This window comes from Mesocricetus auratus, unplaced genomic scaffold, assembly GCF_017639785.1.
Source record: "Mesocricetus auratus isolate SY011 unplaced genomic scaffold, BCM_Maur_2.0 Super-Scaffold_100020, whole genome shotgun sequence".
In the NCBI taxonomy this organism is placed as follows: domain Eukaryota; kingdom Metazoa; phylum Chordata; class Mammalia; order Rodentia; family Cricetidae; genus Mesocricetus; species Mesocricetus auratus.
Window position 1 is genome coordinate 26273504 of NW_024429201.1, and position 27309 is coordinate 26300812.

Genomic DNA, 27309 nt, shown 5'->3' on the forward strand with positions numbered 1-27309 from the left:
CAGTTAGTCTAGACTACATAGTGTGACCTTGTCAAAACATAAATCATTCAGTCAATGAATAGATAATAAGAGCACTGAAAGATTTTCCAATGAGCCTGTCATTGCTAGGAAATACAGTGTAATCATGGTATATAAGCAAGTATTTGTGTTGGTGTCAAAAGCACGAATGTTTTAATGACACTTATCAGCAAATTCTGTTATTCTTACTCACTTCTTTGTCACTGATTTCAAAACACACTCAAATAAATTGTCTTGTAGGTGTCATAATTATAACTTTGCTTCAGGAATTGAAAAGCTGTTTTCCCAATAGCTAATGCTAGCATAAAAGAAGAACAGGCTAACAGGACTCGGACCCTTCAGTGTGCTAGAAAGATAAAGGTCCATGTAGATAAAAGCGCTGCTGTGCATAGCTGAGCGTTTCCAACACCTGGAAGGATTCTGGAACTCCAGGCTTGTTAACAGCTGAGCCAAACTGTTTAGCTTGTCTCACCTAAGGGCTAAAAGGCAGTAGGGGGTCAATAAATAACACCTATTTGTAAAGCATTCTTGATGAGTGACAGTTTGAGTGCCTCCTGGATGAATCGTGGGTGTGAAACGTCACTCTGTGTGTGCTCTGTAAACTGCTATTGTAGACTTCTCTCCCCTTAACTGCTTGAGTATTGCTGCTTGGTACAAAGTTTAGTCTGCATTGTGCTCTGAACTCAGGTTTGTGCTTACAGTCACCAGAGAAAAAGGGAGTGTTGACCAGGAATTGGAAGCATTAGTTTTAAATCACTTACTGGTTAAATTAACCCTGGTGCTATTAAGATTTTAGATCAGGCCTTGAAAACAAACAAACAAACAAACAACAAAACAAGAACTCCAGGTGACAGTCGAATAGAATAGCCATCAAGACTTGCTTTAGCTGGGCAGTGGTGGCTGATCCCTGCACTCTGGAGGCAGAGGCAGGCTGTGAGTTTGAGGCCAACCTGGTCTCCTGGTCTACAGAGTGAGTTCAGGACAGGTTCCAAAAGTTACAGAGAAATCCTGTCTCTAAAAACCAAAAAAAAAAAAAAAAAAAAAAAAAAAAAAAGAAAAAAAGAAAGAAAGAAAGAAAGAAAAAAAGAAAGACTTGTTCTAGGTTAAGAGAGTCGGCATTTTAAAAATTCATTTTCTTTTATGTGTATAAGTGTTTTGCTTGCATGTATGTATTACTCATGTGCCTAGGGTATTGGTTCCCCCAGAACTGGACTTGCAAACTGTTTGGCATGGTTTGCTACCTGAGTGATGACCATTGAGTCTGGGTCCTCTGAAAGAGCTGACAGAACTGCTGCCCCAGAAAGTAGGTTTTTAAATATGTTTGAAGGCTATTGATGTACTATAATCACAGGGCACTGGCATACCAACATGAATAGAATCCAACAACTCACAGGAGGACAGCCACCAGAGCAGCAATGATTCATTGAGTCCATTTAACTGTGCTACGTGGATATCTCAAGCTACACATTATTTCTATCACAATCTCAGCATGAGAGTGTTTAAGCCTAGCACTTTCTGTCATACAGCTAATAAGTGATAGGATTAGAACTCAAATTTATACAGTGAAAAGGGGAGGAGGGAATAGGTGACTGGATTCTTAGTTTCAGTGGTCAAGAGCACACTCCTAATCTTAAGAGTGAGCAGGAGAAAAAGACAAGAAAAATGACTGGGACCCAGGAGGTGAAGCACCCGGGCCTATGAGTTTCTAAAGTTTTGTCTTCACCTCCCTTATCCTTACAGGTGTGCCTGGGGATTAAACTTGGGCTACTGCAACTGGCTACTAGGCAGGTTCTCAGGGTTCAAACTTAGGTGCCAGACTCCAATGGCGAACACTTCCGCCCATTGAGCCGTCTCATTAGTCCTTTTGTCAATTAAAAAGTAGTTATGATGTCTATTTTGAATACAAATAATTTTGTCCTAAAGCACTTCTTTACAATTTCAAATGAGAAATTGTTTATTTAGGTCATATGAAAATTTTAAGGTCCTTGATAGGATTTGACAGCTTTCAAAAGACCTACCTTATATGTGAATTTTTCTTAACTTATATCCACACCACAGTATGAGAATATCCACATCATTTTCACTAGTGGGATTCATCCATAAGTTAAACAAATTGGTAAATCAGATTTATAGAGAACACAGTACTTCTGTCTTTGTTACTATTGAGTTTGAACATGAATAAAATGTGGTTGACACTTATGCAAGTATGTGAATTGATGTACAAACACTATTAAGTGTTGGTGTTTTGTTTATTTTTAAATGTCTTATTTGTCTTTACAATATACTATATTTATACTTTTGCTCCTAATGTGAATTTGCACACTTGAGTTCCTGCTTCTGAATTGAGGTTCCGAAAAGGTGACGGACCCATTTACTTGTGAACAGTGTCCAATGTGTAATAGAGAAAATGGACACCGCACTTTGTGGAATTACTCTTAAATTTAATTAGGCAATGTAAGCAAAGCATATCTTATGCAGTATCTGTCGAAGACCACACACATCATTTCACGCAACCAAAAGTTTTGCTCTTGAGTTGAATCACACAATTCCATTTCAAGAATTTAGGAAAACCAAAACTGGAGATTCAGAATCCCTGAAGGATCACAAGCCGCGGTTGCAAACTGCTGATTGAGGGTGTGAAGTCTGAGCACAAATCACAGCGATAACGCTGGCAGTCTCGAAAGCGGAGGCGCGCCGGCTGTCCCCGAGCTTCTCTGGTTTGAGCTTCAGAAAACTTGGGGTGAAAACGACGAAGGTCGAAGCACAAAACGCGCGAGCGGCGTTCAGTTTCTCCGTCTGTTTTTCAGACAGCAGCCGCTCTAGAGGCCACAACCGGATGGCAATGCAGAAGTACAGCCAGAAGGGAGGGCGGGGCTGGCGACTCCGTCTCGGGAGACGGGCTTCTGGGAACTGCCCGGGGTGAGAAATGGTGCGCGAACCGTGGCGCCGCGTCAGCTAAGCTGTGGCTGGAGTCGCCCCCACCTCCCACCCCTCCCCCCGAGCCCAGCGGCACAGAGTCCCGAGGACGGCGACAAGATTCCAGCCTGCAGCCAAGCCGCTCAGTCACTTCCGGCGCACCAGCCCGGACCCAAGCAGCGCGCACGCGCAGAGGCCTCGCCTCCCGGAGGGGGGCGTGGCAGCTGGATGCCGTCTTTGCGCCTGCGCGCCGGTCTGCTGGGCCGGGAGGGGCAGGGCTGTGGGTCGGCGTCGCGCAGTCCGTGGTGTCGCGGCCGGGTCGCTCTTCACGCCTCACTGCGGCGTCGCGTCGAGTCCCCGAGAGCTCGGCGGGGTGTGGGGAGGTAAGAGCCCGGGAGCCGCCGCCGCCGCCGCCGGCCTCTCCTCATCGTGCTGCGGGCGGAGGGGCGGGGTGGCCGCCGGCTCGCCGGGCTCCGACGGCTGGGCCTTGCCTGCCTCGGGGTCCCGCTGGCCGCCCTGGGCGCTGTGCAGCCGGGATATCTGATCCCACCGCAGGCCCGGCCCGGAGCGCACTGGCCCCGGCGACTCCGTCGCAAGGATGCTCCAGTGTCAGCCCCCGCTGCCTTTTCTTTTTAGTGCCTCTGAAGAGATGCCTTTTTAGCCGTTAACCTGTTTGTACGACCGTGATTGCAAATTGCTACATTCCGATCCCATGTTCTTGGTTGGACAGGTCAGAAACCCGGTCCGTAAATTTAATATTAAGTTCATCTTTTAATTCAAAGAATTAATTAGTGATGTCATCGGATTCCGTCATTTACTCCTCCGAGTTTGCCGTGTCTTGAGTGGGCGGAAGTTTAATGACTTGAATCAGTAGAGCTCTGATTTTTCACGTAACTTCTTTTTCTCTATCTTGGATATTAAGCTACATATTTAGTGGTAAGCTATTTAAAAATGACAGCAAAGAATAAGGGATGATAGATTTCTTTCATGCAAAAGTGGTCAGTCGCTTAACATTTGGACATTTTCCTTTGTTCTTTTTGCCCCGGTTACATTTTAAATTTAAGGATCAGATTGCTTAGCCTTCCCTTGTTTTTAAAAACCTTACACATATACCGATTACCTTTTTACTATACACATAAAATATGAGTAAAAGCATCTTTTGAAGTAGCTACCTCACAAAATTCCTTTTATCCTCAATCATAATACTCTGTTACACATTTAATACCCTTGTGATTGAGGGTAATGACAACTGAGAAAAAAATTGCTAATGCAATATATTTACCATTTTGGAAATTTAAGCACAGAAAATTCTTTTTTTCCCACATATGCACTTAATAGTTTTATAGGGAAGCATGGTGGAGCATGACTGTAATCCCAGCAAGTAACTGTGGAGGCAGGAGAATTGAGCTACAAACCAGCCTGGGGTACACAGTAAATTGCTGTCTCAACAATAAAAGCTAGGTAAAAGTAAAAACATTATGTACTTGCTAAGTATCTCGATTGGAAACCAACTATCTTTCCAAACTAAGTTTAGGGAGCAGGAAGGTATTGTTTTACCTCGAAGCAAGTTACTTTAATGTCTGGCGTCATAGAAGACAGCTGAATTGTATTTCTCGGTTCATCTTGGAGCACAGGCTTGTTTAGATTAAAGCCCATGAAGCAAACCTGTCTTTGGGTAGTCACGTGGTTAGAAAAGAGCAGACCTATTTTCTCAGCAAAGCAGAGGAATGCATTTAGCCATTCTTATATTAAATAGTCCGTTCTCATGTGCTTCTCGCTTACAAACTGCAACATTGGAAGTTCATGTGTTTTTGCTCACGTGTGCTAGCATTTATCTGAAGGTTGCATTGCTAAATCTTAGACTTATGTCTCCTACTCCCCTTCTTTTGTGTTTTGATAGACATAGGAATTAACTTGGATGATTTTCATAATTTTCTGTTGAGTTCCCAGGTCACTTGTTTGAATTATTTCCTCTAATGATTGATAAAGTATCTGAATATTTTTCAGTGGTTTTGGGTTACTTTCTTGAATTTAAAGAGAGAATTGGGATTTCCCCCCAGACTATTTCTACAAATTGTTACATCGTTTGCCTGAGAGGCAATATCATTTTCTGTCAGTAACAGTTGAGATTTTTTTTTCTTAAAACTCATACCTAACCAACATCATGTACTTTATTATATTTTTAAAAAACTTTATTTCAACTTACTGAGCAACCAATGGTGTTTTTAAATCCTAATTATTCAATGTATAGTGAAATTTTTTTCATGGTCATATTATTGTCTTTCCATATAATTTATTTTACCCACTTAAAGTCTAGTGTCCAGCAGCCTTTCTAACAGGTTTTTATTATTTTTATATTGTAAGGCTGCATTATATATTTTTTTTCTTTTTTTGTTTTTTCGAGACAGGGTTTCTCTGTATTGTTTTGGAGGCTGTCCTGGAACTCGCTCTGTAGTCCAGGCTGGCTTCGAATTCACCTGCCTCTGCCTCCCGAGTGCTGGGATTAAAGGCGTGTGCCACCAACCCCCGGCAATGCTATCGTCTCTGTAGAGAATGGATGTATATTGTACAGAGCTTTGTGCTTTTCTTTCATTCCGCACTGCATATTGGATATTTTCTACAGAAGTATATGTAACCTAGGTTATAACTTTATCTAGACAGGTTTAGGGATCATCAGATGTCCAGTGCTCTTGTATTCTTTTCCTAGGTCACTTCCTTAACAGCTATGTGTTGCCAGTTTCCCAGTCTGTATCTCAGACTCTTTTCTGCATTCCAGGTCCTTTACATTCAACAGCCACTTGGACATCTCCCCCAGGATGTTCTCAAGGTACTTCACACAGTAGTCTCAAGTGTTTCCCTCCTTCCTGCTCCTCTTGAATTGTCTGTGATGGTCAGTGTATCTCCATTAGTCTACCTACAGCCCCCGCAGTGGGATCTGTTGTTAATCCCAGCCTTCTCCTTTGTCTCAGTCTCCAGAAGTTCTGGTTCTTTAGCTGTTTTTCTGTTTCTTTTCATCTTCACCTAAGTCTCTGCTCATGTCCTTACCGTCTCTCACTTTAGCAATTTTAGGTTTCATCTTTATTATTAATATTCCCTGTTGCTACCATTTTAAACCATGAAGAGACCTTTAAAACCACTTTTAAAAGTGAATATTATAAAATGTGTTTGGAAATCTGAGAGTATATAAATGGCCAAGTTAGTAAAATTATCTCAAGTCATCGTTGGGCTGGCAGAATAGCTTAAAGGGTAAAGGTGTGTGCAGCGAAAGCCCGACCACCTGAGGTGTTTGTCCCCGACACGCAGTGGAAGAACAGAACTAGTCACTTAGGAAAGTTTCCTTCTGACCTCCACACCCACACAAATAAATAAATAAAGGTCATTCTCATATACAGGAGATTGAAAACAATCTCATCATCAGTGCTTCTACGAATAAACTTTCAAATATAGAGTATATTGTACATTTTTTATTTCTTCTATTTATAATAGATTGCTAGATCAAAATCACCCTTCCCTTTGTTTGATTGAAATGAGAAAATCCACAGCTTAGTAGTACTTCGTGTTAAAAGGTCTCAATGTAAAGTATTTGCATTGTCATACCTTTTACAAATTATTGAATTGTATTGTTTCCTGTACTTTTGGCACTTCAAATAATGTAATATTTAGCAGTGTGTTAAAAGATGTTCTTTAATGAATTCTTTGGTTTGTTTAAAAAAAAGCAGCTCTGGATTTTGCTAGTGATAAACTGTTTTAGAACTTTTGGTGATAGTTTTTGTTTTTTGAGACAGTTTCTCTGTGTAACCCTAGCTGTCTTGGAACTCATTCTGTAGACCAGGCTGGCCTCAAACTCAGAGATCCGCCTGCCTCTGCCTCCTGGGTGCTAGGATTAAAGGCGTGTGCCACCACCACCCAGCTGGTGATAGTTTTTTGTTGTTGTTGATACATTCTATATTCAAAGCTTCTTTACTTTTTTAAATATGTATGAACTTATTCATTTACTTTGGTTTTGTGAGACAGTGTCTCACTATGTAGTGCTGGCTGGACCAGAATTTCTATGTAGATCAGATTGGCAGGTCTTGAATTAGGGTGATCCTCCTGTCTCTGCTTCCTGTGTGCCGGGATTATATGCATATGTCACCACTCCTAGTCTACGTTTTTACCTTTTATGTAATTTTAATTTTGTTAAAGGGATAATCCTAATGCTCAAGAGGCAGAGGCAGGTAGATCTTTAGAGTCAAGTTCAGCCTGGTCTACATAGCAAGGCCAGCCAGAGCTACATAGTGATTGATATCTTGTCTCAAAAAGGGGGTGGCATAACCATACCCTACATAAAGATTTAAATAATACTAGAAATCTATAATGAAAAACCTAGTTACCCTTTCTTGTTCTTATGCAGAATTCTACTCTCCAGAGAAATCCATCTTAGTCTAGGCTTCCTGTGTGAATCATGGAACACAGAAAATGGTTTCAGCAACTGTTTCTCAGTTCTCTCATGGATGATACAAATAATAATACTTTAAATGCCTACAAATGAAGTTAATTTGTTACTAGATGTAGATGCCTTAGGGCAGTAAAGAAATAATTCTCTCACAAAACGGAGACAGGTTGCTTCAGTGCCAATAACTTCATTTTTTTAAATCTCCAGATGTTTAAATAGCATATTTACCTGTATAGTTACCTCTCCTCCACACTCCTACCCTATTCTAGTTTGTATCATAGTTACATTTGCTGCTTCCACCCTTCTCTTTGAACACTGCAATGCACATTCTTTCCTGTTATCCTGTAGCTAGTTGCATGTTAACTAACTGAGTTACTTTGTGTTTGTATCATTATGTAATTAATGCTTTCCGGAGTTAGAAGTGACCTTAGTTTTTTATATCTACCTCTTATGAATCTTATATATTTGGCTTTTCGAGACAGGGTTTCCCTGTGTAACCCTGGCTGTCCTGGAACTCATTTTGTTGATCAGGGTGGCTTTGAACTCAGAGATCTGCCTGCCTCTGCTTCTTGGCTCATATATTTTTTTAATGTGTAGCTTATATTCTTTGGGATTTTAACCCTTCAGACAAGATATGCTATTCACCTATGAGTAGGTTCAAATGTATACAATAATGACTTTGCTTTGCAGTATATTTCATCAGATGTGTGGTACCTAGCTTCTGTTTCTGGCCCTGCAATATAGTGGTTTTCCTGGGCTACCATAATCTTGTATGAATTCCTTTGTGTCTCTCTGATAAAGAATAGCTTGTTTTCTAGACTCAAGATTTTATCTTCCTTGAAGTCTCTATCATATTTGTAGAACACCCCTTTCAGTATGTCTAGACAATATTTTAACCATCACACTTGGTTGATGGCTTCATTTGTTACTTTTAGAATTTTAGAGGCATGGCTCCAATGTTTCTGTTGTTATTGTTGAGAAGTGTCATGCCAGAATGATAGCCAATTCTGTTGCTTTTCTCTGGAAATATATTTACTCAACAGTATACCTTATATGATAGGTGCTGATAGAGACACTGAATATTGGGCTAGAGCAATGGCTCATCAGTTAAGAGCACTGGCTGCTCTTTAAGAGGATCTGGGTTGAATTCCCAGCACATGTGTGTGTGGCTCACAACTGCCTATAACTTAATTCCACGGGGTCTGACACCTCTTCAGCTATTCATGTGGTTCACAGACATATGTGTAGGCAAGTCACCTATACATGTAAAATAACAAAAAAAAATTGGGAGGGGGGAGACACTGAATTTATGAGTGAATAAAATACTAGGCCCTATCCTATGGATGTTTAAATTTCAAGAGAAAGTTACTCCAGATGGTACAGTAAATGTAACTTAAATAACCCCCTGCAAGGACATAAAGTTAGGAGTTACTGTAGGTAACAGAAGAGTCTGTGCTTGTGTGCCTTTTGCTTTTAGTCTTAAACGCTTCCAAAAGTTAGTACATTTCCTTCTCCCTCCATTCCCTGTAATGGCATTGTTTCATACATTTGTAATAACTTTTGACTCTTGTTGCATTCAGGATTTCATTCTGGGATCCCTGATTTTAAAAGTCTTTTGGTTTTTGTCAAGATCTTACTCTATAGCCCTGGCCTGGAACTTACTGTGTAACCTCGACAGACCTTGAACATGCTGCAATCCTCCCGTCATAGATTCCCAAGTGCTAGAATTACAGGCATGAGCCACCATGTCTAGCTAGTACTCTTTTTCATTGTGTACATTGAGGTGCGTTCTTTGTGGTATAAAGGTCTATAGGTGTTTTCAAGTGCGTTTTCTCTTAGTTTGCCATTGCAGTGTCATAGATGTAGCTTTATTCCCATGAAGCATCTATTGTATTCTCCAGCCCTCCTGAGTTCTATACCATTGGTAATCACTGGCATGTTCATTATCTCTATAGTCTTACTTTTCCAGAATGCTATGTAGTTGGGTCATAGAGTAAATACAGAGTCTTTTTTTAGCAGTATGTGTTTGTCCTGTATTTTTGTGACTTGGTTAACACATTTCACTAAATAATAATATGCACCATGGTTCTTATATCCGTGTGGCAATCAAAGACACATGGTTGTGGTTGCTTCTACCTTTTGGCAGTTGTGAATGAAGTCACTCGCATGCATTGTCTTCCAAGTAGTGGTGTACAGCTGTAACAGAAACACTAGAGAAGTAAAGGTAGAGGGTCAGGAGTTCAAAGTCATCCTTGGGTATATAATTAAAAAAAAAATATATATATATAGTTAAAGGCATTCTGGGCTAGATGAGACCCTGTCAAAAATCTAAACAAATAAAAACAATTTTTAAAAAGGAGCAAAACACATACAAATATATGAGTGCCAGTAAGGTGGCCTAACTCACAGAGATCCGCCTGCCTCTGCTTCCCAAGTGGTGGGATTAAAGGCGTGCGCCACCACCACCACCACCACAACCCTGCTCCTAACACTCTATAGTTTTAATTTTTCTATTTCTAATTTAGGATAATTGGTTTTTCAGTATAGTTGCCCAAATTGAAAGTTTAAACTGCTGATTTTCAAGTTTTGTTTCTTTTTAATGAATACATTGAATCCTGTTACTACTGTGTCTGATGAAAGAACCGTTTTTCTGAGTCCCTCCAGCCTCTATGATTTTAAGATCAGCTGTTGTCCCTATGTTCCTTCCTTATGGCTCTGTGTTCCTGTTTTGTAGTTGTGTAAGAGTTTCTTTCTCTTAGCATATGTCTTGGTGTTTTCTTATTTCCTGCATTGTTTCTTCCTCTAAATTCCTTTCATTGGCTTTATATCTGTGTTTTGTAACATTTTTATGTGTATAATGTAATGATTTATTTGAAAATGGAAACAAGAGCCAACAGGCTTTATTGAATTGAGATGCCATAGATTGTTATTAAAACTACTTCTGAAATGTACCTTGGTGTAAGCTTGCTCTGAGCATAATTGTAACTTTGAAATGACCTTTTCTCTCTGGCTGCTTTTTGGAGTTCAGTTGTTTCCCTGTAATGTGCTTGAAAGTGTGAATTTCTTTTTTATTGTGATATGCTGTATTTTTGTTTTGTTTTTTGTGTCTCAATGATCCCATAAAAGAGAGCGTAAGCGGGCAGGGGTCAGTCCTTTAAAGGGGTCCTTTGCACCTGCGTGGTTCTCACAGAACTCTGGGCTGGCCAGAGTGCTGCCTGAGTGCATCTTGCCAGGTAACAGGGCAGGCCAGCATAATGCCTGAACCTTTCATTCCCACCTTTATTTATGATTTAAAAAGAGATGGGGGTGTTAGATGTGGCAGGTTCAGGAATAAGGACGTTGAGTTCTTAAGACTGCTTCCTGCTGACCTGGGGGCATCGATCATCTTTGGGGGAACCTGAGAAAGTTGGGGTATTGCCACACTGGTTGTTCTATTGTAGTCCAGGCTGTATGGGACTCTCTGCAGTCCAGGCTGTATGCGACTCTCTGGTGCCTCTGTAGATCTGGCAAGATGTTAGCAGAGTAGAGGACAAAGTTAGGTTTAAAATTTTATTTCTTAGGTCCTAGTATTTGAGGGGAAGATTGTAAGATGAGGGAGGGGCTTCCAAGGGGTCCCAAGATGAGGGAAGGGAGTCCCAGGACCAGGGAGAGGTTGAATAATATCTGGAGTGAATCTGACCTGTTTGGATGGGTCCAATTTGGCTTTCTGGAACTTACAAGAATCCTTTGAGTTTGTGAAAACCTAATTATTAGACATATATGCTGTATTATTTTTATCTGTTCAATTTTTTTGTGAATTCTGGAAAAATTCCTGGCATTGACTTCAAAAGAAAATTTCCCATACTCTTTTCCCCTTAGGGAACTCTGTTCTCGTTGTATTGTTGAATTTCTTTTTTGTTGTTGTCGTTGTTGTTTTTTGTTTTTTGTTTTTCGAGACAGGGTTTCTCTGTATTGATTTGGAGGCTGTTCTGGAACTCGCTCTGTAGACCAGATCTCACAGAGATCTGCCTGCCTCTGCCTCCCGAGGTCTGGGATTAAAGGCGTATGCCACCAACACCCAGCTATTGTTGGATTTCTAAATTTCTATTTTATATGTATCTCTTCCTCATTTCTCTGTGCTTTTTTTTTAGGTGTTATCTCTCACTGTGCTCTTCATTTCTGAATCACCTGTAGCCTTAGTTCAATAATAACAAGTTCTTAAAAAAAACCTTACATCATTCCTGCTCATTCTCTATGCCAGGCAAAATTTGAATGTTCTTAATTATCATGTCCTTTTGTTTATATGTATTCTTACAAATTTTGCATAGCTTTATTGTGCTTTACAAAAATGATAGTTGGCAGCACTTGGGAAGGCCTTTTTTTTCACCCCCCCCCAACAAACTGATCATTTACCACAGACAGCTTGAAGAATATAGTCTTCTACTTTTTGGATTAATTTGTATGGTTGCTTTTTAAAATGCTATTCAGCTGTCTTATACAACTGAATTTCCTGAAAACATAGTTTTCAGACTCAGGCTCATGTTCTGTGTGATGTGTTCTTCCACAAAGTTGATGGCAAACTGATGGCTGGATTGTAGTGTATTGACACAACCCTACATCATAAAGTCCCTATCAGACTTTTTCTCTAAAGGTTTAACATCCATTGGTAACAGTTGCTTAGCATTAATTGCATTAAGAGCCATGAAAAGTTTTTTTTTTTAAGTTTAAATCCTTCTTCACATATTTACTGGAATTCTTACCTAAAGAATGTTCCCTCAGTAACCTATAGTGATATCTAGAAGTGTATTCTGTAAATGAGTGAAGGGTTCTCTGCTAATTTTCTTTAATTCATTAATTTTTAGAGTAATAGTACCCTAGCAGCCCTCCACCAGGTGGGGTTCTTTGTTTTGAGTTTAATGTTATTATGATTGCTTGGTTTTTAAATTGGATTTGGTTTGTTTTCATTTCTGTGTGTTCTTCATAGTTTTGATGTTCGTTTATCCCATTTAAGCAGAAAGAGCCCCTTAACTTGGGTTCTTCCCTTCTGATGTTGGTCACTGGTAGAGACTTGCTGTGTCTCAAGCACATTTGGTTTCTGCCTCTGCTACTCAACAGATCTTTTCATAAAGCTAACTTTAGTTTTCTGTTTGTATATAGTATATTTTATATTACTTAACTTTTAATATTTAAGTATTTGTAGCCTTTCACTGTTAGTCTCTGACTCATGAGTTATTTAGGTGAGTGTTTTAAAAAATTCATAATATTGGACTAGAGAGAAAGATTGCATGCCATGCAGAATTAGGACATGAGTTTGAAGTTATAGAAGCCATGGTAAAGCCAGGCATGCTGTGTGTACCTGTAACCCAATGGTGTGGGACAGGTAGATCCTCAGAGCTTGCTGGCCGACCCACATAGATGAAATGTTCTCTGGGAGACCTTTTTTCTTTCTTTTTTTACATTCCAATCCTAGTTCCTCCTCCTGCTCCCTCCTCTTCCCCCCTCCCATCTGCTCCCCAGAGAGGGTAAGGCTTCCTCTAGGAAGTCTACTAAGTCTGCCCATCATCTCATTGAGGCAGGACCAAGGCACCTCTCCACCACCCACACTGTGTGTCTAGGCTGAGCAAGGTATCTCTCCATATAGAATGGGCTCTACTAAGTCAGTTTGTGCATTAGAGTTAGATCTTGGACCCACTGCCAGTGGCCTCATATAATGTCCCAGTCACACCATTGTCACCTATATTAAGGGAGTCTAGTTTGGTCTTATGCGGGTTCCTCATTTGTCAGACTGGAGTCAGTGATTTCTCACTAGTTTAGGTCAGCTGATTCTGTGGGTTTCCCCATCATGGTCTTGACTCCTTTGTTCATATTATCACTCCTCCCTCACTTAGATTGTACTCCAGGAGCTTGGCCATTGGTTAGTTGTAGATTTCTGCATCTGCTTCCATCTGTTTCTGGAAGAGGGTTCTGGCTTCTCTGAGGTTGTGGGTTGTAGGCTGCGGGAGACCTTTCTTAAGTCAGTGAGTTGATAGTGACAGAGAAGATATGCATTGTCCTCCTCTGGTTTCTCCTCTTGCACACTTATGTGCATGCATCACACTCAAATGCCCTCTCTCCCATACAGTAGCTCGTCTGTGCAGATGTTGTATGTAAAAGTTGGCTTTCTTGTCACTTTCATGGAGAGAGCATTTTCAACCTATGTTATGGAAAAGAAGTACTGCTTATTTTTACTTTTTATTTGTTTGTTTATTTATTCATTTGGCTTTTCAAGACAGGGTTTCTCTGTGTAACAGTCCTGGCTGTTCTGGAAATCACTTTGTAGACAGGCTGGTCTGGAACCCGAAGAGTTCCTACTGAATGCTGGGATTAAAAGCATATGCCACAATGCCCAGCTTTAATTTTATTTTTGTTTCTACTTTGATAGTTGTATTGGTACAGAATAGATAGCATAATATTTGCATGGTAGAAAATTATTATAATATTGTAACTTTTATTTTCTAGGTTACAAGAATTAAATTCTGAGTAAGCCTACAGGTAGGATGGACAGTTACTTTAAAGCAGCTGTCAGTGACTTGGACAAACTTCTTGATGATTTTGAGCAGAACCCAGGTTTGTTGTTTTTTCTACTTTGCTACTAGAATCTTAAAATGTTCCTTTAACAAACAAAATTTGATTTCAGTCTTGGTCACATTGTTATGTTATGTTAGCTAGGTTTCTATTGCTGTAATAAATACCATGGCCAGAAAAGCCTTGAGGCCGAAAGGGCTTGTTTCACCTTAGGGTATATATTCCACCATGAAAGGAAGTCAGGCAGGAGCTGAAAAAGAACCGTGGAGAAGTACTGCTTAATGGCTTGTTCCTCATGGCTCACACCTTGCTCCTTTATACAACCCAGAACCACCTGGTCAGGAGTCATCCCACCCACAGTGGGCAGGGGCCCTCTCACATCAATCATTAATCAAGGTAATGCTCCACAGGCTGGCCTAGAGGCCATATGGTGGAGGCATTTTCTTAATTGGGGCTCCTCTTCCCAGATGACTCTAGCTTGTGCCAAGTTTACAAAAAAACAGTCAGGACAATGACAGAACAAAAATAGTTTAAGAAAAGATAGCTCTTCAGCCTCTTCTGGTTTGGTTTATAATGTAGCTGAGTTATAGATGGGATTTCTTTAATCTTATGACAACCGTATTAAGTAAAAACTGCAACAGTTCAGAGCAAATAAGAAGTTGATTGAAAGTCCTAGAAAGCATATCTTTGTAATCTTTATTTGATTTGGGTCTTCTGAATAGCCTTGTATCTCTATTTTTTCACTAGATAAACAAGATTATCTCCAAGATGCACAGAATGTATATGCTTCTAACCACTGTTCAGTTTCTTCAGAGCTGGCTTCTCCGCAGCTAGCTTTACTGTTGCCAAAGGACCAAAGATGCATTGGTAGTTGTGCCTCATCAGAAACAGGCTATGAAGCAAATGAGACTTTCCTCAACAAGAAGACACATGAGGGGCTAACTTCTAGACAGAATGAAAAAAACGTAACAGGACTAGATCTTCTTTCTTCTGTAGATGCTAGTACTTCAGATGAAATCCAGCCTTCATGTATGAGAAGATGTAGTAAACCTGTCTGTGACCTGATAAGTGACATGGGTAACTTAGTACATGCCACCAATAGTGAAGAAGACATTAAAAAGTTATTGCCAGAAGACTCTAAGTCTAGTGGAGATGCTTTGATTGCATTGGATTTATCTTCAGTTTCAGATACTCTCACTGTTTCTTCTCTAGACCATGGTAGTAATGCTGTTGGAGAAGAACAGAATGACATCAACTGTGACCTAAAAAACAGAGATGTTAGTAGGATTAAAGAATTGGGTTTAAAAGTAGACACAGCACTTTCTGATTCTTGTAAATATAGTGGAACAGAAAATTTAAAGGATGAAAAGGTCTCTAATGAGTTAGAAACAATTGATTTTGACATTTTATCTGCTTTGACTGAACAAAGTTCTGAAACATCTAATAAGAGGCTACCATGTGAAGTTTTAAAAGACGATGGCTATTTGGCAGAAGAGAGAGTGGATGTATCAGTCATAAATACAGAGTGTGTAGAAGAAGGAGATAACACAACTGCTATGCCTTACAATCTTCCAGAAAATCAAGGGATATGCCTAAGTGACACAAATTCAAAAGATGAAAACTTCAAGTTACTTGACTCTTCCTTCCAGGAAAACAGAACTGCTGTGTTTATGAAACAATCTCTAAAAAAAGACTCAAGAAATTTAGACCTTAAAGATAATAATGATATAGTCCAGATTTCTTCTTCATCTTTACATGTTTCAAGGGAAGATGTACCCTCTTCACTTTCCTGTTTTTCATCGTCTGAATTTTTGTGTGGACCGTTAATTGATAATAATGTGCATGGTGATTTTTTACCTCCTGATGAGTCTAAAGATCAGAAAGATGTAATGGCTGTCCTTAAAGATATACAGAGGAATGCTGTTTTAGATGGGGAACTCTCTAGGGAGGCAGATCTTTTGAAAGAGGAAAAGTGTAAAAGCATATTTCTTCATCCAGTAAAGGAAAAGGAGGAAGATGGGAAGCTTGAACCTGAGCAGATGGTAATCCCTGGTGAGTCTTTGGAGTCCCCTGAGGATACCAGCTCTTCTGCAGCTGCAGAGTCTCAACTGGCACTGTGTGCTTCGAATGCCCCAGAGTCTCCTGATGGATGCGAAGGTCTTACCTTTGCCAGCAGTGATATGGATGGGCAGGAGTTAGATTACTTCAATATTGATGAAAGCATAAGAAGTGGCACATTAATCAGTGATGCTGAACTTGATGCTTTCCTAAAGGAACAGTGTCTTCAGAACTCTAACACAGTGTCTTTTGAAGAAAGTGTAAATGATTCACAGTCTCAGATGAATCAGATGGATATGAAAGGATTAAATGATGAAAATGCCAGTGATACATATTTCAATGCTGAAGCTGGAGCTGCTGTTGAAAACGGTGGTATTGTGATTTGTGAAACAATTGATAAAGAAAACACAGTGGAAAATGGTGGTCCTTTTGCAGAAAGTACAGTTCCAACCAGTAAGTCTGACATAGTGAACAGATTGCTAGTCCCTAGTATTAACACCCAAGCTGTTGGAGGGGCCAGACCTAAGCAATTGCTTAGCCTTCCACCAGTAACAAGTTCTTCAAAGGAAATGAACAAGCCAGACATCCAAGATGTGCCAGAGAGTGAGGCAAGCATGGCAGATGCCGTTGCTGTGTCCACTCACTCTGCTGACCACACACCTGATTCTCAGGTTAGCTTCAACTCCAATTACATTGACATAGAAAGTAATTTTGAGGGTGGATCTGGTTTTGTAACTGCAAACAAGGATTCTCCGCCTGAAAACATTTGCAAAGAAGGCTTGGTTTTGGGCCAGAAACAACCTGCTTGGGTTCCTGATTCAGAAGCTCCAAACTGTATGAACTGCCAAGTCAAATTCACTTTTACAAAACGGCGACACCACTGCCGAGCTTGTGGGAAAGTAAGTTATTAAAATGTTGGCTTTTTATTATTTGTTCATGGCCTTGCTATTAAAACTAGGTCCTCTTACATCAGGCAAATTCTGAGTTACTTCGTTATCCTGTTAGGTCAGTGATTCTCAACCTTCCTAATGCTGTGATCCTGTGATACTTTAATCCTTTCTCATACTGTGGTGACCCCCAAACATAAAGTTGTTTGCTGCTACTTTATAATTGTAATTTTGCTACTGTTATGAATTGCAATGTAAATATCTGATATGCAGGATATCTGATTTGTGACCCCAAAGGGTTGTAGCCTACAGGTTGAGAACTGCTGCTCTATTTGTTTGTGCTCTCTAATATTGATAAACCAGATGTTCCAAGCTCAGTGGGTCCCCTTTGTCCTTAAATACTTCACCTTAAGACCACTTTGCAGCCAGGTTCCTGATCACTGCTGAGGAAATCACTAAAATGCCAGTTGGCTTGTTTGTGTTCTTATTGAGGATAAATATATTGTCTATAAACTCTAAGGAAATTGTCTTTAAAAACTGATGTGCTTTTTACTTAGCACTTTTCAGTTATATGTTGATTTGGGATCAAACTACTACATCTTAGCAAAATAATGTTGTACTTGTGAAAACCAGGTCTGTGTAAATTGTAGGCAAGCTCAGCATCACTAAGTTATATATTTAGCTGCTACAGGAAGCTTTTTAAATCATAGACATATTTATTAAAGAAAATTTTTATTGCCTTTCAGTTAACATAATTGATTAAAAAATATTTCCTTATCAGAAATATGATTATAAATTACAAAACATCCCTTGTATTAGGGTTCTCTATAAGAACAGTTGGCATATATTTTTTGGATAAATATGTATGTATATATGTAATTATAAAGGGATTTATTAGATTTGATGATAGGCTCATTAGTCCAGCAGTGGTTATCTGATGTGTAGGCAGATAGTGCAGTCGCTGCCTAGTTGAAGACACCGGAAGCCTCTGAGAAAAGTGGTGTGAAGGCCTGGGGTCCCTGGAGAGTCGACGGTTGTCCATGAATGATGACAGCAGCAGTAGATGCAGGAGGAATGCAGCTGGTCCTCACTGCTGCCTTTCTCTTCCACTCTATGCTTGCCAGGCTTCCAGTCTGTTGGGCATTGCTGCTCAAATCCAGGGTATGTCTTTGTCCCTTACTTGTTATTCTGCTTGCCAGTCTTGTCTGGAAACACCCTCACAGACATAACCAGAACACCTGGACATCTCTCTTTCCACTTGATATTGGCAGTCAAGATTAATTATCATGCTCATTTAAGTTAAAGAACATTAAATTTCTGTTTATGATTATGGTGATTAGAAAAATGAATCATATAATAAAGGTTTCAGCTTATTAGGTTTTGAGCTCCTCTCCCCTGCTTCTAATAAATATACTTGAGACAAAAACAAATGTAGTATCTTATTCTTTATAGGTATTTTGTGGTGTCTGTTGTAGCAGGAAATGTAAGCTTCAGTACCTAGAAAAGGAAGCAAGAGTATGTGTAGTCTGCTATGAGACTATTAATAAAGGTGAGTATTAACCTGACATGTTTTCTTCCACTAAATGAATATATATTAAAAGTAACTTGATTGTGACAAAGATAAACTTCTTTATTTTCTTAAGGCAAGGACCTAGTGTTGACTTATCTGGCTTAGGTGGGACATCCCAAGGCTTGGTTTCTCTTTTTGTTCTACTCTCACAATTAACACTACCAGTCTGGAAGGGAAGCGTTCAGCTTCTGGAGTGGCAGTTCCTTACCTTTTAACAGGTACTAAGTTCCTAAGTGCTGCATTTCATCCCCTACTGTTCCATTATCCCTGTCGTCCTCATCATCTCAATGGAAACATCCATACAAGTAGCTACTGGTTCTCAATATTAATGTTAATGTTAAAGGCAAGTAGTAGTTCTTATCCTTTAGATAGTTGCCTGAAATGAGAGTAAGAGATAAGGTATTATATATGATTTTATAAACTCAGAGGACCACCATGCTGTTTGCACATTTTGGTCTCATCTTTTTCCATTCTCAGTTTTAGAATGTTATATGTGTGTGTTCCCATTGTTTCTTGGCTCTCTAGCTAGTTTCCATTTTCAGCAGTGGTCTTCTTTGAGTTCCCACAGGTTTTTTGTTGTTGTCTGGTGGTGGTGGAGGGGTGTGTGTGTGTGTGTGTGTGTGTGTGTGTGTGTGTGTGTGTGTTATGCTGTGTTTTCACCCCTAGATACATGTCTGTTCTTTTGAATAGTTCTTGCATTTTCAAAGAATTGTTGACAGTTTAATTCACAACAAAAATTACTTGACCCTTTTTTGACCAGGCCTATGAACTAGCTCCTATTAGCCAGGAGAATAAATACCTGATAATAATTTGTTTTTCTCTTTTGAATGAAGATAAATTTTTTCAGCAATTCTCCAAAAAGCTCTGATGTGAGTCTGTTAGCCTGAGGTAAGCTGCTCTACTCCCTGATGTTGACCTATGCTCTGGAAGATAATAGAATATAATTAAAAAATATTTTTTATGTTATTACCATTGTTTAAGAAGCTACGTGCTTATAATTGTTTTTCTTCTTGCAGTGTATCTGTAGCCTAGAAGACAGCTGCCAAGACTATTAGCCTAAGCAGTTTGCTAGAATTCAATTTTTAGGGCAAGTTCCCACATAAAAGTTCCTACTTAAAAAGCCATGAAAATTTGAGTTAACAGGTCAGATTTCGGGACGAGATATTCTGACTATACAGTCCAAGAGAGAGAAAGATATGCTCATTAAAGAGACTTAATAGAATACTGAGATACAGTTTTGGTCTATCAATGCTATAATGTAGAGGAATAGAAATGTAGCTCAATGGTAGAGTGCGTGCCTAGCTTGCCTAGCATGTACAAGACCACAGTTTAACTCCCATTAACACACACACACACAGAATGAATTTATTTAGATACTTGTTTTTATTCTATTTCAATATCTTACATTATTTTCGTTTAGTGGTTATATATTACAAGAAAATGTCAACTATAGGCTAGAAAATGATGGAAGTAATCATTTAAACATCAGATACAAAAAAGATGATTCAATGTTTGTATGATGAAGTCAGTGAAGGAATGGAAGAAAAGATTGAATAGAAATTGTGGACAGTGAGAAAGTTGCTGAGATTGTGTGAGTTTCATCAGCATGTGAATGCTGTCTGGTAGATGTGGAATCTAGAATGTAAACTGTGTGGATTTTGCTGGTTAGTGGAAACAGTTTCCAAGAGTGCCATCATGGAGTGATATTAAGGAAGACTGTAGCTGTGATAGCACTCATGGTCATTCGGTTTAGAGACGTGCTGAAAGTGTCATTGCCAGTACTGTTCTTTTTATTGAAAGATTATTCAGTGATATCCAGCACTATTCTGTATTCTGGAGTTCCAGCTGAGAACAAAATAGATGTTCTGTTGATGGGGAATTTTTGAATGTGGAGATAAGGGGATAGTAAACAGATGGTAATAATACCCTAAACTTAAAATGTACAAAGGCAGAAACAAATTAGTGGCCATAATAATGCGCTTTAATAATATGATGTGTGAGTAGAGACTTGAAAGAAATAGACTGGATCTGTGTGAGAACCTGTAGAAGAATACTCTAGGCTGAGGGAGAATAGACAGCCCAAGCTTTACTTGTGAACCTGAAGAACAAGGAGGCTCAGGTCACTGGTTCCTGGTGAGTCCCTGGGTTGTACTGAGAGACGAGACTAGGGATGTAGAACCCACTTAACCTGTCAGACAACTTAAGTTTTACTCTAATTAGAAAACCATAAAGGATTTAAACTGAGTATTAAGTAAATAATTATTTAGGTCTTAAAGAATCACTCTAGAGCATGTTGCTAGTAGATTCTAGGAGTAAAAGGACAAAAAAAAAAGATTCATACTCAATAAAGATGATTTTCTGTAGTAGATACCAAGCATACACCAATTAAAATATTGAAATAAATCGTCTATAACTTGTCAAAAGGAGCCTGTATTAGTCACTCGGACATCTTTGTCAAGTACCACTTTCTCTTGATTGGCCGTTTATTTCTTTCTCCTTACAACTTGAAAAATCAAGTATTTATTATAGCTTTCTTGGAAGTTTAAAAACATGAGTTTTTAATACTATTCTTTCCCCCTTTATAGCTCAGGCATTTGAAAGGATGATGAGTCCCAGTGGTTCTTGTCTTAAGTCTAATCATTCTAAAGATTGTGTCACCACCCAGCCACTTCAGGAGACCCACACATCCAGCATACCTTCACCTACAACTTTGCCCACCTCAGCACTGAAACAACCAAATGTTGAAGGTAACCAGAGTAAATTACTATGGTTTACACTTGGGATTAGTTATTCAAATAGAACTACTCTGGCTGTCAGAGGCTAGACAGGAGAGAAACCAATTAAGGTCAAGAGGGATGTGTACAGGGAATTGGTTAAACATATATGTTGGAGACTGGAGACCTGCTCAGGAGTCTTATAAACAAACAGCTGCAGGAGGCAGCTGCCACCACCACTAGGACTGCAGGATGAAAAGGAGAAAGCAATAGTAGCACTTAGAGAGGGCTTTCTGGTGGTGCTCAGCTCTCAGACATGGGGGTTAGGGGCTAAAGCACCATATGTCTGAAGCTGTGATCTCTGGGAAAATGCCATATGACAAATACTGGAGGCATCAAGGAAGTCTCTTATGGCTATTGCTCAGGCAACTGAGGGAGAGTCTAGAGTTAATGTTATGAGTGATGAAAAATTATGGGACATGCAACATATCTGCTGCTGCTACTACTACTACCTGCATAGGGATCCTGCAACAAGGAAGGAGGGCAGGAAGAGTCCTTTCCCTTTCCACATTTGGTCTCCCTCTCCCACCACTCCCTACAACTGGCATAATGTGATCACAGTCAGTCAGAAAGCAAAGACTGCTAAGATTGTACTTTGCACATTTGCAACGTAGCACTCAAGAGCTCAGTGTAGTACAAGGGTTTGGGTTCTAGTGATAACAAGTAAATAATCCTTTAATTGTATATTTTACCACAATAACAAGCTATTATTTATTGTCTTTAGTTTTTAAGACTCAGGCTAGTCTCAGGTTCTGAACTCAAGGGACCTTCCATGAGTCATTGGTTACAAAATCTACTTTAAACCTTTACATTGTTTGCTATTGTTCTAGCTGTGGCATTTTCAATCTCATAGAGGGCCAGCATATATTTGCAGACATTTGTTTTGGAAGTAAAAACTGATATTTTAGAAAATAACTGTACATATCAGATAAAGATAAATTTGATTCTTCTGACATTTTTGGGGGGTAGATTATCACTCAATAGCTATTCTCTATTTATAATCACATACGAATAGAGATGGAGTTATGCAATTAGGTATTTTAACCCTAAAGATAATAAATTTGTATCTAAAGTGATTTGTATGTTCTTAAATGAACAACCTAAATTATTATCAGAGTATTGTAAATGTAAGAAAGATACCTTGTTTAATGAACCCACTCATATTGCAAATACATATATCCATGTCTTCTCCATTTTGAAAAGTAGAGTGAAGCTGGGCATTGGTGGCGCATGCCTTTAATCCCAGCACATGGGAGGCAGAGGCAGGTGGATCTCTGTGAATTCGAGGCCAGCCTGGTCTACAGAGCAAGTTCCAGGACAGCCTCCAAAACAATACAGAGAAACCCTGTCTCGAAAAACCAAAAAAAAAAAAAAAAAAGAAAAGTAGTGTGAAACTACTTGTGTATTTTATATTGTTTTAAAATCATCAACTTTAATTCTCTTAACTTTCTATCTAGATACTTTGTAAAAACAACAAAAAACAAGTATTCTTGCTTATAAATAGACACTTCCTCTAGATTCGAGAGGAAACAGTCATGAGTATTTTTTTTTTCAGTCATGAGTATTAATAAGGTTCATGACCATATTGTAAGAACTACAGTGTTACTGTTTACATATTAAATTAAATACAAAAAGATCTTGTGAATGCATAAATGATCCACTTTCCTTTTCTTCACATGTTTTTCAGACTTACTTTTTTCTATTATATGTATGATTTTCTTTTCTTAGCTGTTATGCGCTGATCTCTGCTTTTTATCTCTGCATCTTACAGCCCTTAAGTTGTATTTAGTCACTGCTTGCTATGGTTTGGATATGACATTCCCCAAAGACAATGTGTTGAGGGCTTGGTCCCCAGTACATTGTTCAGATGCCAGGCTTCAGAGAAGTGGTTGGGTTTCTAGGGTTCTGAGCTAATCAATGAGTTAATCTATCGACGACTTCATCCTTGATGGTCTTATGAGAGGTGTTGGAACTTGAAGGTGGGGCTTACTTAGCTGGAGGAAATAGAGCACTGGGGACCTCCCTGGAAAGTCTGCATCTTGTTTTCCTTGTTTTGTATCTTTCTCTGCTTCCTGGCCACCATGAGGTGAGCAGCTCTGCTCTGTACATCTTCTCCACCATGGTGTACTGCTTTGTCACAAGTCCATGGGAATGGAGCCAAGTCACCTTGGACTAACCCCTCTGAAACTATGAGTCAAAAGGCTTCCCTTTAAGTCATTTTCTTGGTGCTTTGTTTTGTCAATGGAAAGCTGACTTAACATGCTACAGCATGCATACTTCACTTCAATAATAGAGGCCTTATGTCTTCCCACTGTCCATAAGTATAATATTTCTCCTTTCCTTCCAGAGCATGTGACTCCCACGGCTAAAGCTGTTCTACTGCTCTTTCTTGGTGTGAACTAGATAGGCATGGACTTTGCTCAGGGTACATGAATTATGGAAGCCATTTTCATGCTCCAGCCCTGAGAATGTAGGACTTGCCATGAATAGCAAAAGGATTCTGAAAACATTAACTGACCCATTTGGAATTGTTTCACTGCAGTATTGTCAAAACTGAAGCAGTTCACCTTTCCAACTCATTTTAGGGCTGGGCTCCAAAGAACAGAAGAGAGTGTGGTTTGCAGATGGCATACTGCCAAATGGTGAAGTTGCTGATACAACGAAACTATCATCTGGAAGTAAAAAATGTTCTGATGACTTTAGTCCTGTCTTACCTGATGTGCCCACAGTAAGGAATCTATATAACTTGTGTTACATGAAATTTTATTTTGTAGATAATTCCTCATGTGATGCCTTCACTAGAGATATGTGTGTGCATATTTTGCTGTATTGTGTTTCCCTTATAGCACTTTGCAATCTGCATTATTAATGAGTTAAAGATTGTGGGAGTTATTGATGGAGCAGATATGTCAGCTTCAGTTTCCAACAGCTCAAAAAGGCTGTTCGTGTTTTTTAGTACTAAAGTGTTTTTAATACTTTTGTTTAGATATGTGTTATTGCACACTTGTTACCTGTGCTACAATGTAAACATAACGTTTATGTACTCAGACTTGCTTTACTATGGAACCTGGATTTCCTAAATCTGAGATATGCTTAGATTAATGTTAATAGATTTTAAACTTTACCTTTTGAAATATTTACTTCAGTTTTAATTTATGTGTATGTGTCTGTGGGGGTGTGTTCATGTATGTGCAGGCACCCACAGAGACCAGAGGGCAGTTATTCCCTGAATCTGGAGCTACAGTTGGTTTTGAGCCACCCATTGTGGGTGCTGGCAATCAAACTCTGGGCCTCTGCAAGAACAGCAAGCAGTCTTAACTGCTAGCCATCTATCCAGTTCCTGTTTTACTCTTCTTAATATCTGTTTCTGACAGTGAACCTTTTCATAAGCTTTAAGCATTACAGAGAACCCCAAAGGTTATGTTATGCAGGTTTTATGTATTTGTAATTTGTTTTTAAAACTAAGATAGAGAAAACTGAAGTATTTATTAATTAAAAATAATGAACCTATTTTATAAACTGTATACTATATAAGACAGTAGGAGATATCTTTTAAGAAAAAGGATATTTAAAATCAGATCACTTCAGCAGCAAGTGGCATTGTTTCAGGGTAGCCTCCATGTGTAGTGCGTTGTGACTTACTCTTTAGGGCTTTATGAAGAAAATCTAGGACTGCATTGTCTCTCTGGAAGGATGTTGTGGACTTCAGTAGTCCCTGGACTGCATTGTGAGAATCATAGTTTATTTTAGATTGATATTAACTTAATGGTTTCCATGCATTCAAAAAAGTATTTGTTGGTGATACTTTTGCTTCAGTTTACATGCTATACCTGGTGTAAGTAGAAGGCACATAGTATATACCATCTGCAAGTAAAAGGTCTTGAGCAGACAGGAGTAGTTACCAAACTACTAACTAAACCCTGTGCTCCTTAATGTGCTATGTCCCCGAATTCACGGAAGTCAAATGGTCTCTATCTCTTAGAAATTCAACCTTAGAAGAATTTAGGAACCTGTATTGGTTTCTTTTATTGTTATTAAAATATGTTTGGTTATAGAGGTCAGCATTTCATTCTTGAACGGAGAATGATTTATTTTTTCCCCTATTTCACAGATTATAAATACAGTGGATCATACCCATTCTACTCTAGTGGAAAAATCAAACCACGAAATAGGAGATATTACAAGACCTGAGATAACTCCAAGTCCTGTTTCTCATGTTACACCTGTGGGAAAACTGCCTCTGAGCACAGGCCCTGAAGGCTTGCCCATGCCTGGCCCTTTCACACTAGAAGATGATGTTTTTGTGGACAGTGAGGAGCCATCTGCTGCTGCTGCTGTGCCTGCTCATCCTGGTTTCCCTGTTGCTAATGTCTCAGACTACAGGGCATTGTGTGGCATTGCCACACGTGTCTGTAACAAGATTAGTCTTCTGCCTGAAGGTGAGGTTGGTTTGCCTCCCCTCCTGACCACATCTGGAGAAGAAGGATCAGGTAGGATAGTGGCTACTTAAAGTTGAAAAGGAATGCTTCATTTTGGTTTTTCAATGAAAGGTCTATGTAGCTGTGGCTGTCATGAAACTTGCTGTGTAGACCAGGCCTTTGAGAGGACAGATGTGAGCTACCATATCTGCCCCAGGAGAAAATAACCTTTTTAAAAGAACATACTAATTTTGTCTGTAGTATAAGAAATGCATTAAACTTAAAATTTTTGTTATGATTATAAAAGGGGTGATTAGTTTATAGAAAGTCTTACTTATACAAAATAAATACGAAACTATTTGAACTTTTGAGTCATTTATTGCATGTGGGTTTCTGACTTAGGATGAACTAAAGTCTAATACAGTAGGGAAACCCATGAGAAATATTTCTATTTGGGGTTTTTAACTCTAACTTTTATACTTTATTTATTACTTTTACAAAACGTGATTCTCAAATAGCATCAAATTCAGTGACAAAACCAGGAATTTTAGGTCATTGTTTGCTACTTATTTCATGTATGACTTTAAACATGTTATTTAATCATGCTGGGTCTCCATTTTTCTTGTAAAAAGTGAGATGAACTGAGATTATGATGTGTATTGAGTGTCTGTGTATGCCACAGCTTGTGTGTAGAGATTTAAGGATAACCTAGTGGGGTGAGGCTGTCTCCTTCCACCATAGGTTCTAGGGAATCAAATTTTCATAGCCAAGAAATGTAATCCACTAAGCCATTCTGCAGTCCCTAGAATCCATTTTTGATAAAAGTGTTTTTTTTTTACTTGAAAAATGCACAAATATATAAGTAAATGGTAATTGAATATATGTGTTCATATATATCAGAGTTATCTGTTCTATGTTAGTCGGTAGGAAGGTAAAAATGAGTATGTAACTATGGAACAGGCTGGTAATTCGTTTCAAGAAACATTTTGTTCTTGTTTAAATTTCATCAGTCTTTTATGGATTTATACATTTTTTAATTGTAAGCATATTTGAGAGGATATTTATCCTTATTAATATTAATATATGTCTGCCCTTTAGTGCCTGTAGTACAAGAACACCCATCTCATGAGCAGATCATTTCGCTTCTTGAAGGTGAAAGATTTCCTCCTGCAACATTTGTTCTAAATGCTAACCTGCTTGTGAATGTCAAGTTAGTATTTTGTAAGTAGAGATTCATTTTTCTGATTATTTTGCAATAAAGATATGTAAAGTAATTATATTTTCTTGTTGCATTTTGATTGACCATAGTGAAAAATAAAACAGGATTGAATTTTTTAAAGTCAAATGTAACTATAGATAATTTATATAGATTGGTGATTAGCTCAGACTTGAGGTTCTCCTGCCTCTCTACCTCTGGAATGCAGGGATTACAGGCATGCTCATCTTAGTTGAGGGGTTTTTGTTTTGTTCATTTTCCTTCTCCCTCTCTTCCCATCTCTCCCATGGTTATTTGGCTTTGGGCTTCAGGTATGGGATCTAAGCATTTCGCCTTCCCAGCCCAGCTGAAGAGCATTTTGATGTTTACTGTTAGTTGTCATCCTTCTAGATAAATTGAACTATAGTAAATAGAATCATGATTTGGTAACAATAAAGATTTTTTCCTCTTTTCTTTCTTTTTGACACAGAGACT

General features: G+C 38.9%; 1 protein-coding gene across 3 annotated transcripts in view; it reads left to right on the forward strand.

The window, feature by feature from the left end:
- Nucleotides 1-3181: 3181 nt before the first annotated feature.
- The window catches only part of Zfyve16 (zinc finger FYVE-type containing 16), a 46959-nt gene continuing 22831 nt past the window's right edge, over nt 3182-27309 (forward strand). Inside the window, exons 1-9 of one of the 3 annotated variants that reach the window (XM_013126338.3) lie at nt 3187-3317; nt 5711-5761; nt 13847-13954; nt 14660-16869; nt 18310-18406; nt 21013-21174; nt 23787-23929; nt 25313-25691; nt 26718-26840. In XM_013126338.3, the coding sequence (XP_012981792.1) occupies nt 13885-13954; nt 14660-16869; nt 18310-18406; nt 21013-21174; nt 23787-23929; nt 25313-25691; nt 26718-26840 (3184 nt within the window). In that variant the 5' untranslated portion in view covers nt 3187-3317; nt 5711-5761; nt 13847-13884. Of the gene's footprint in view, nt 3318-5710; nt 5762-13846; nt 13955-14659; nt 16870-18309; nt 18407-21012; nt 21175-23786; nt 23930-25312; nt 25692-26717; nt 26841-27309 lie in introns of all 3 variants that reach the window. The other 2 variants (XM_013126333.3, XM_005065512.4) reach the window with 2 other exon arrangements.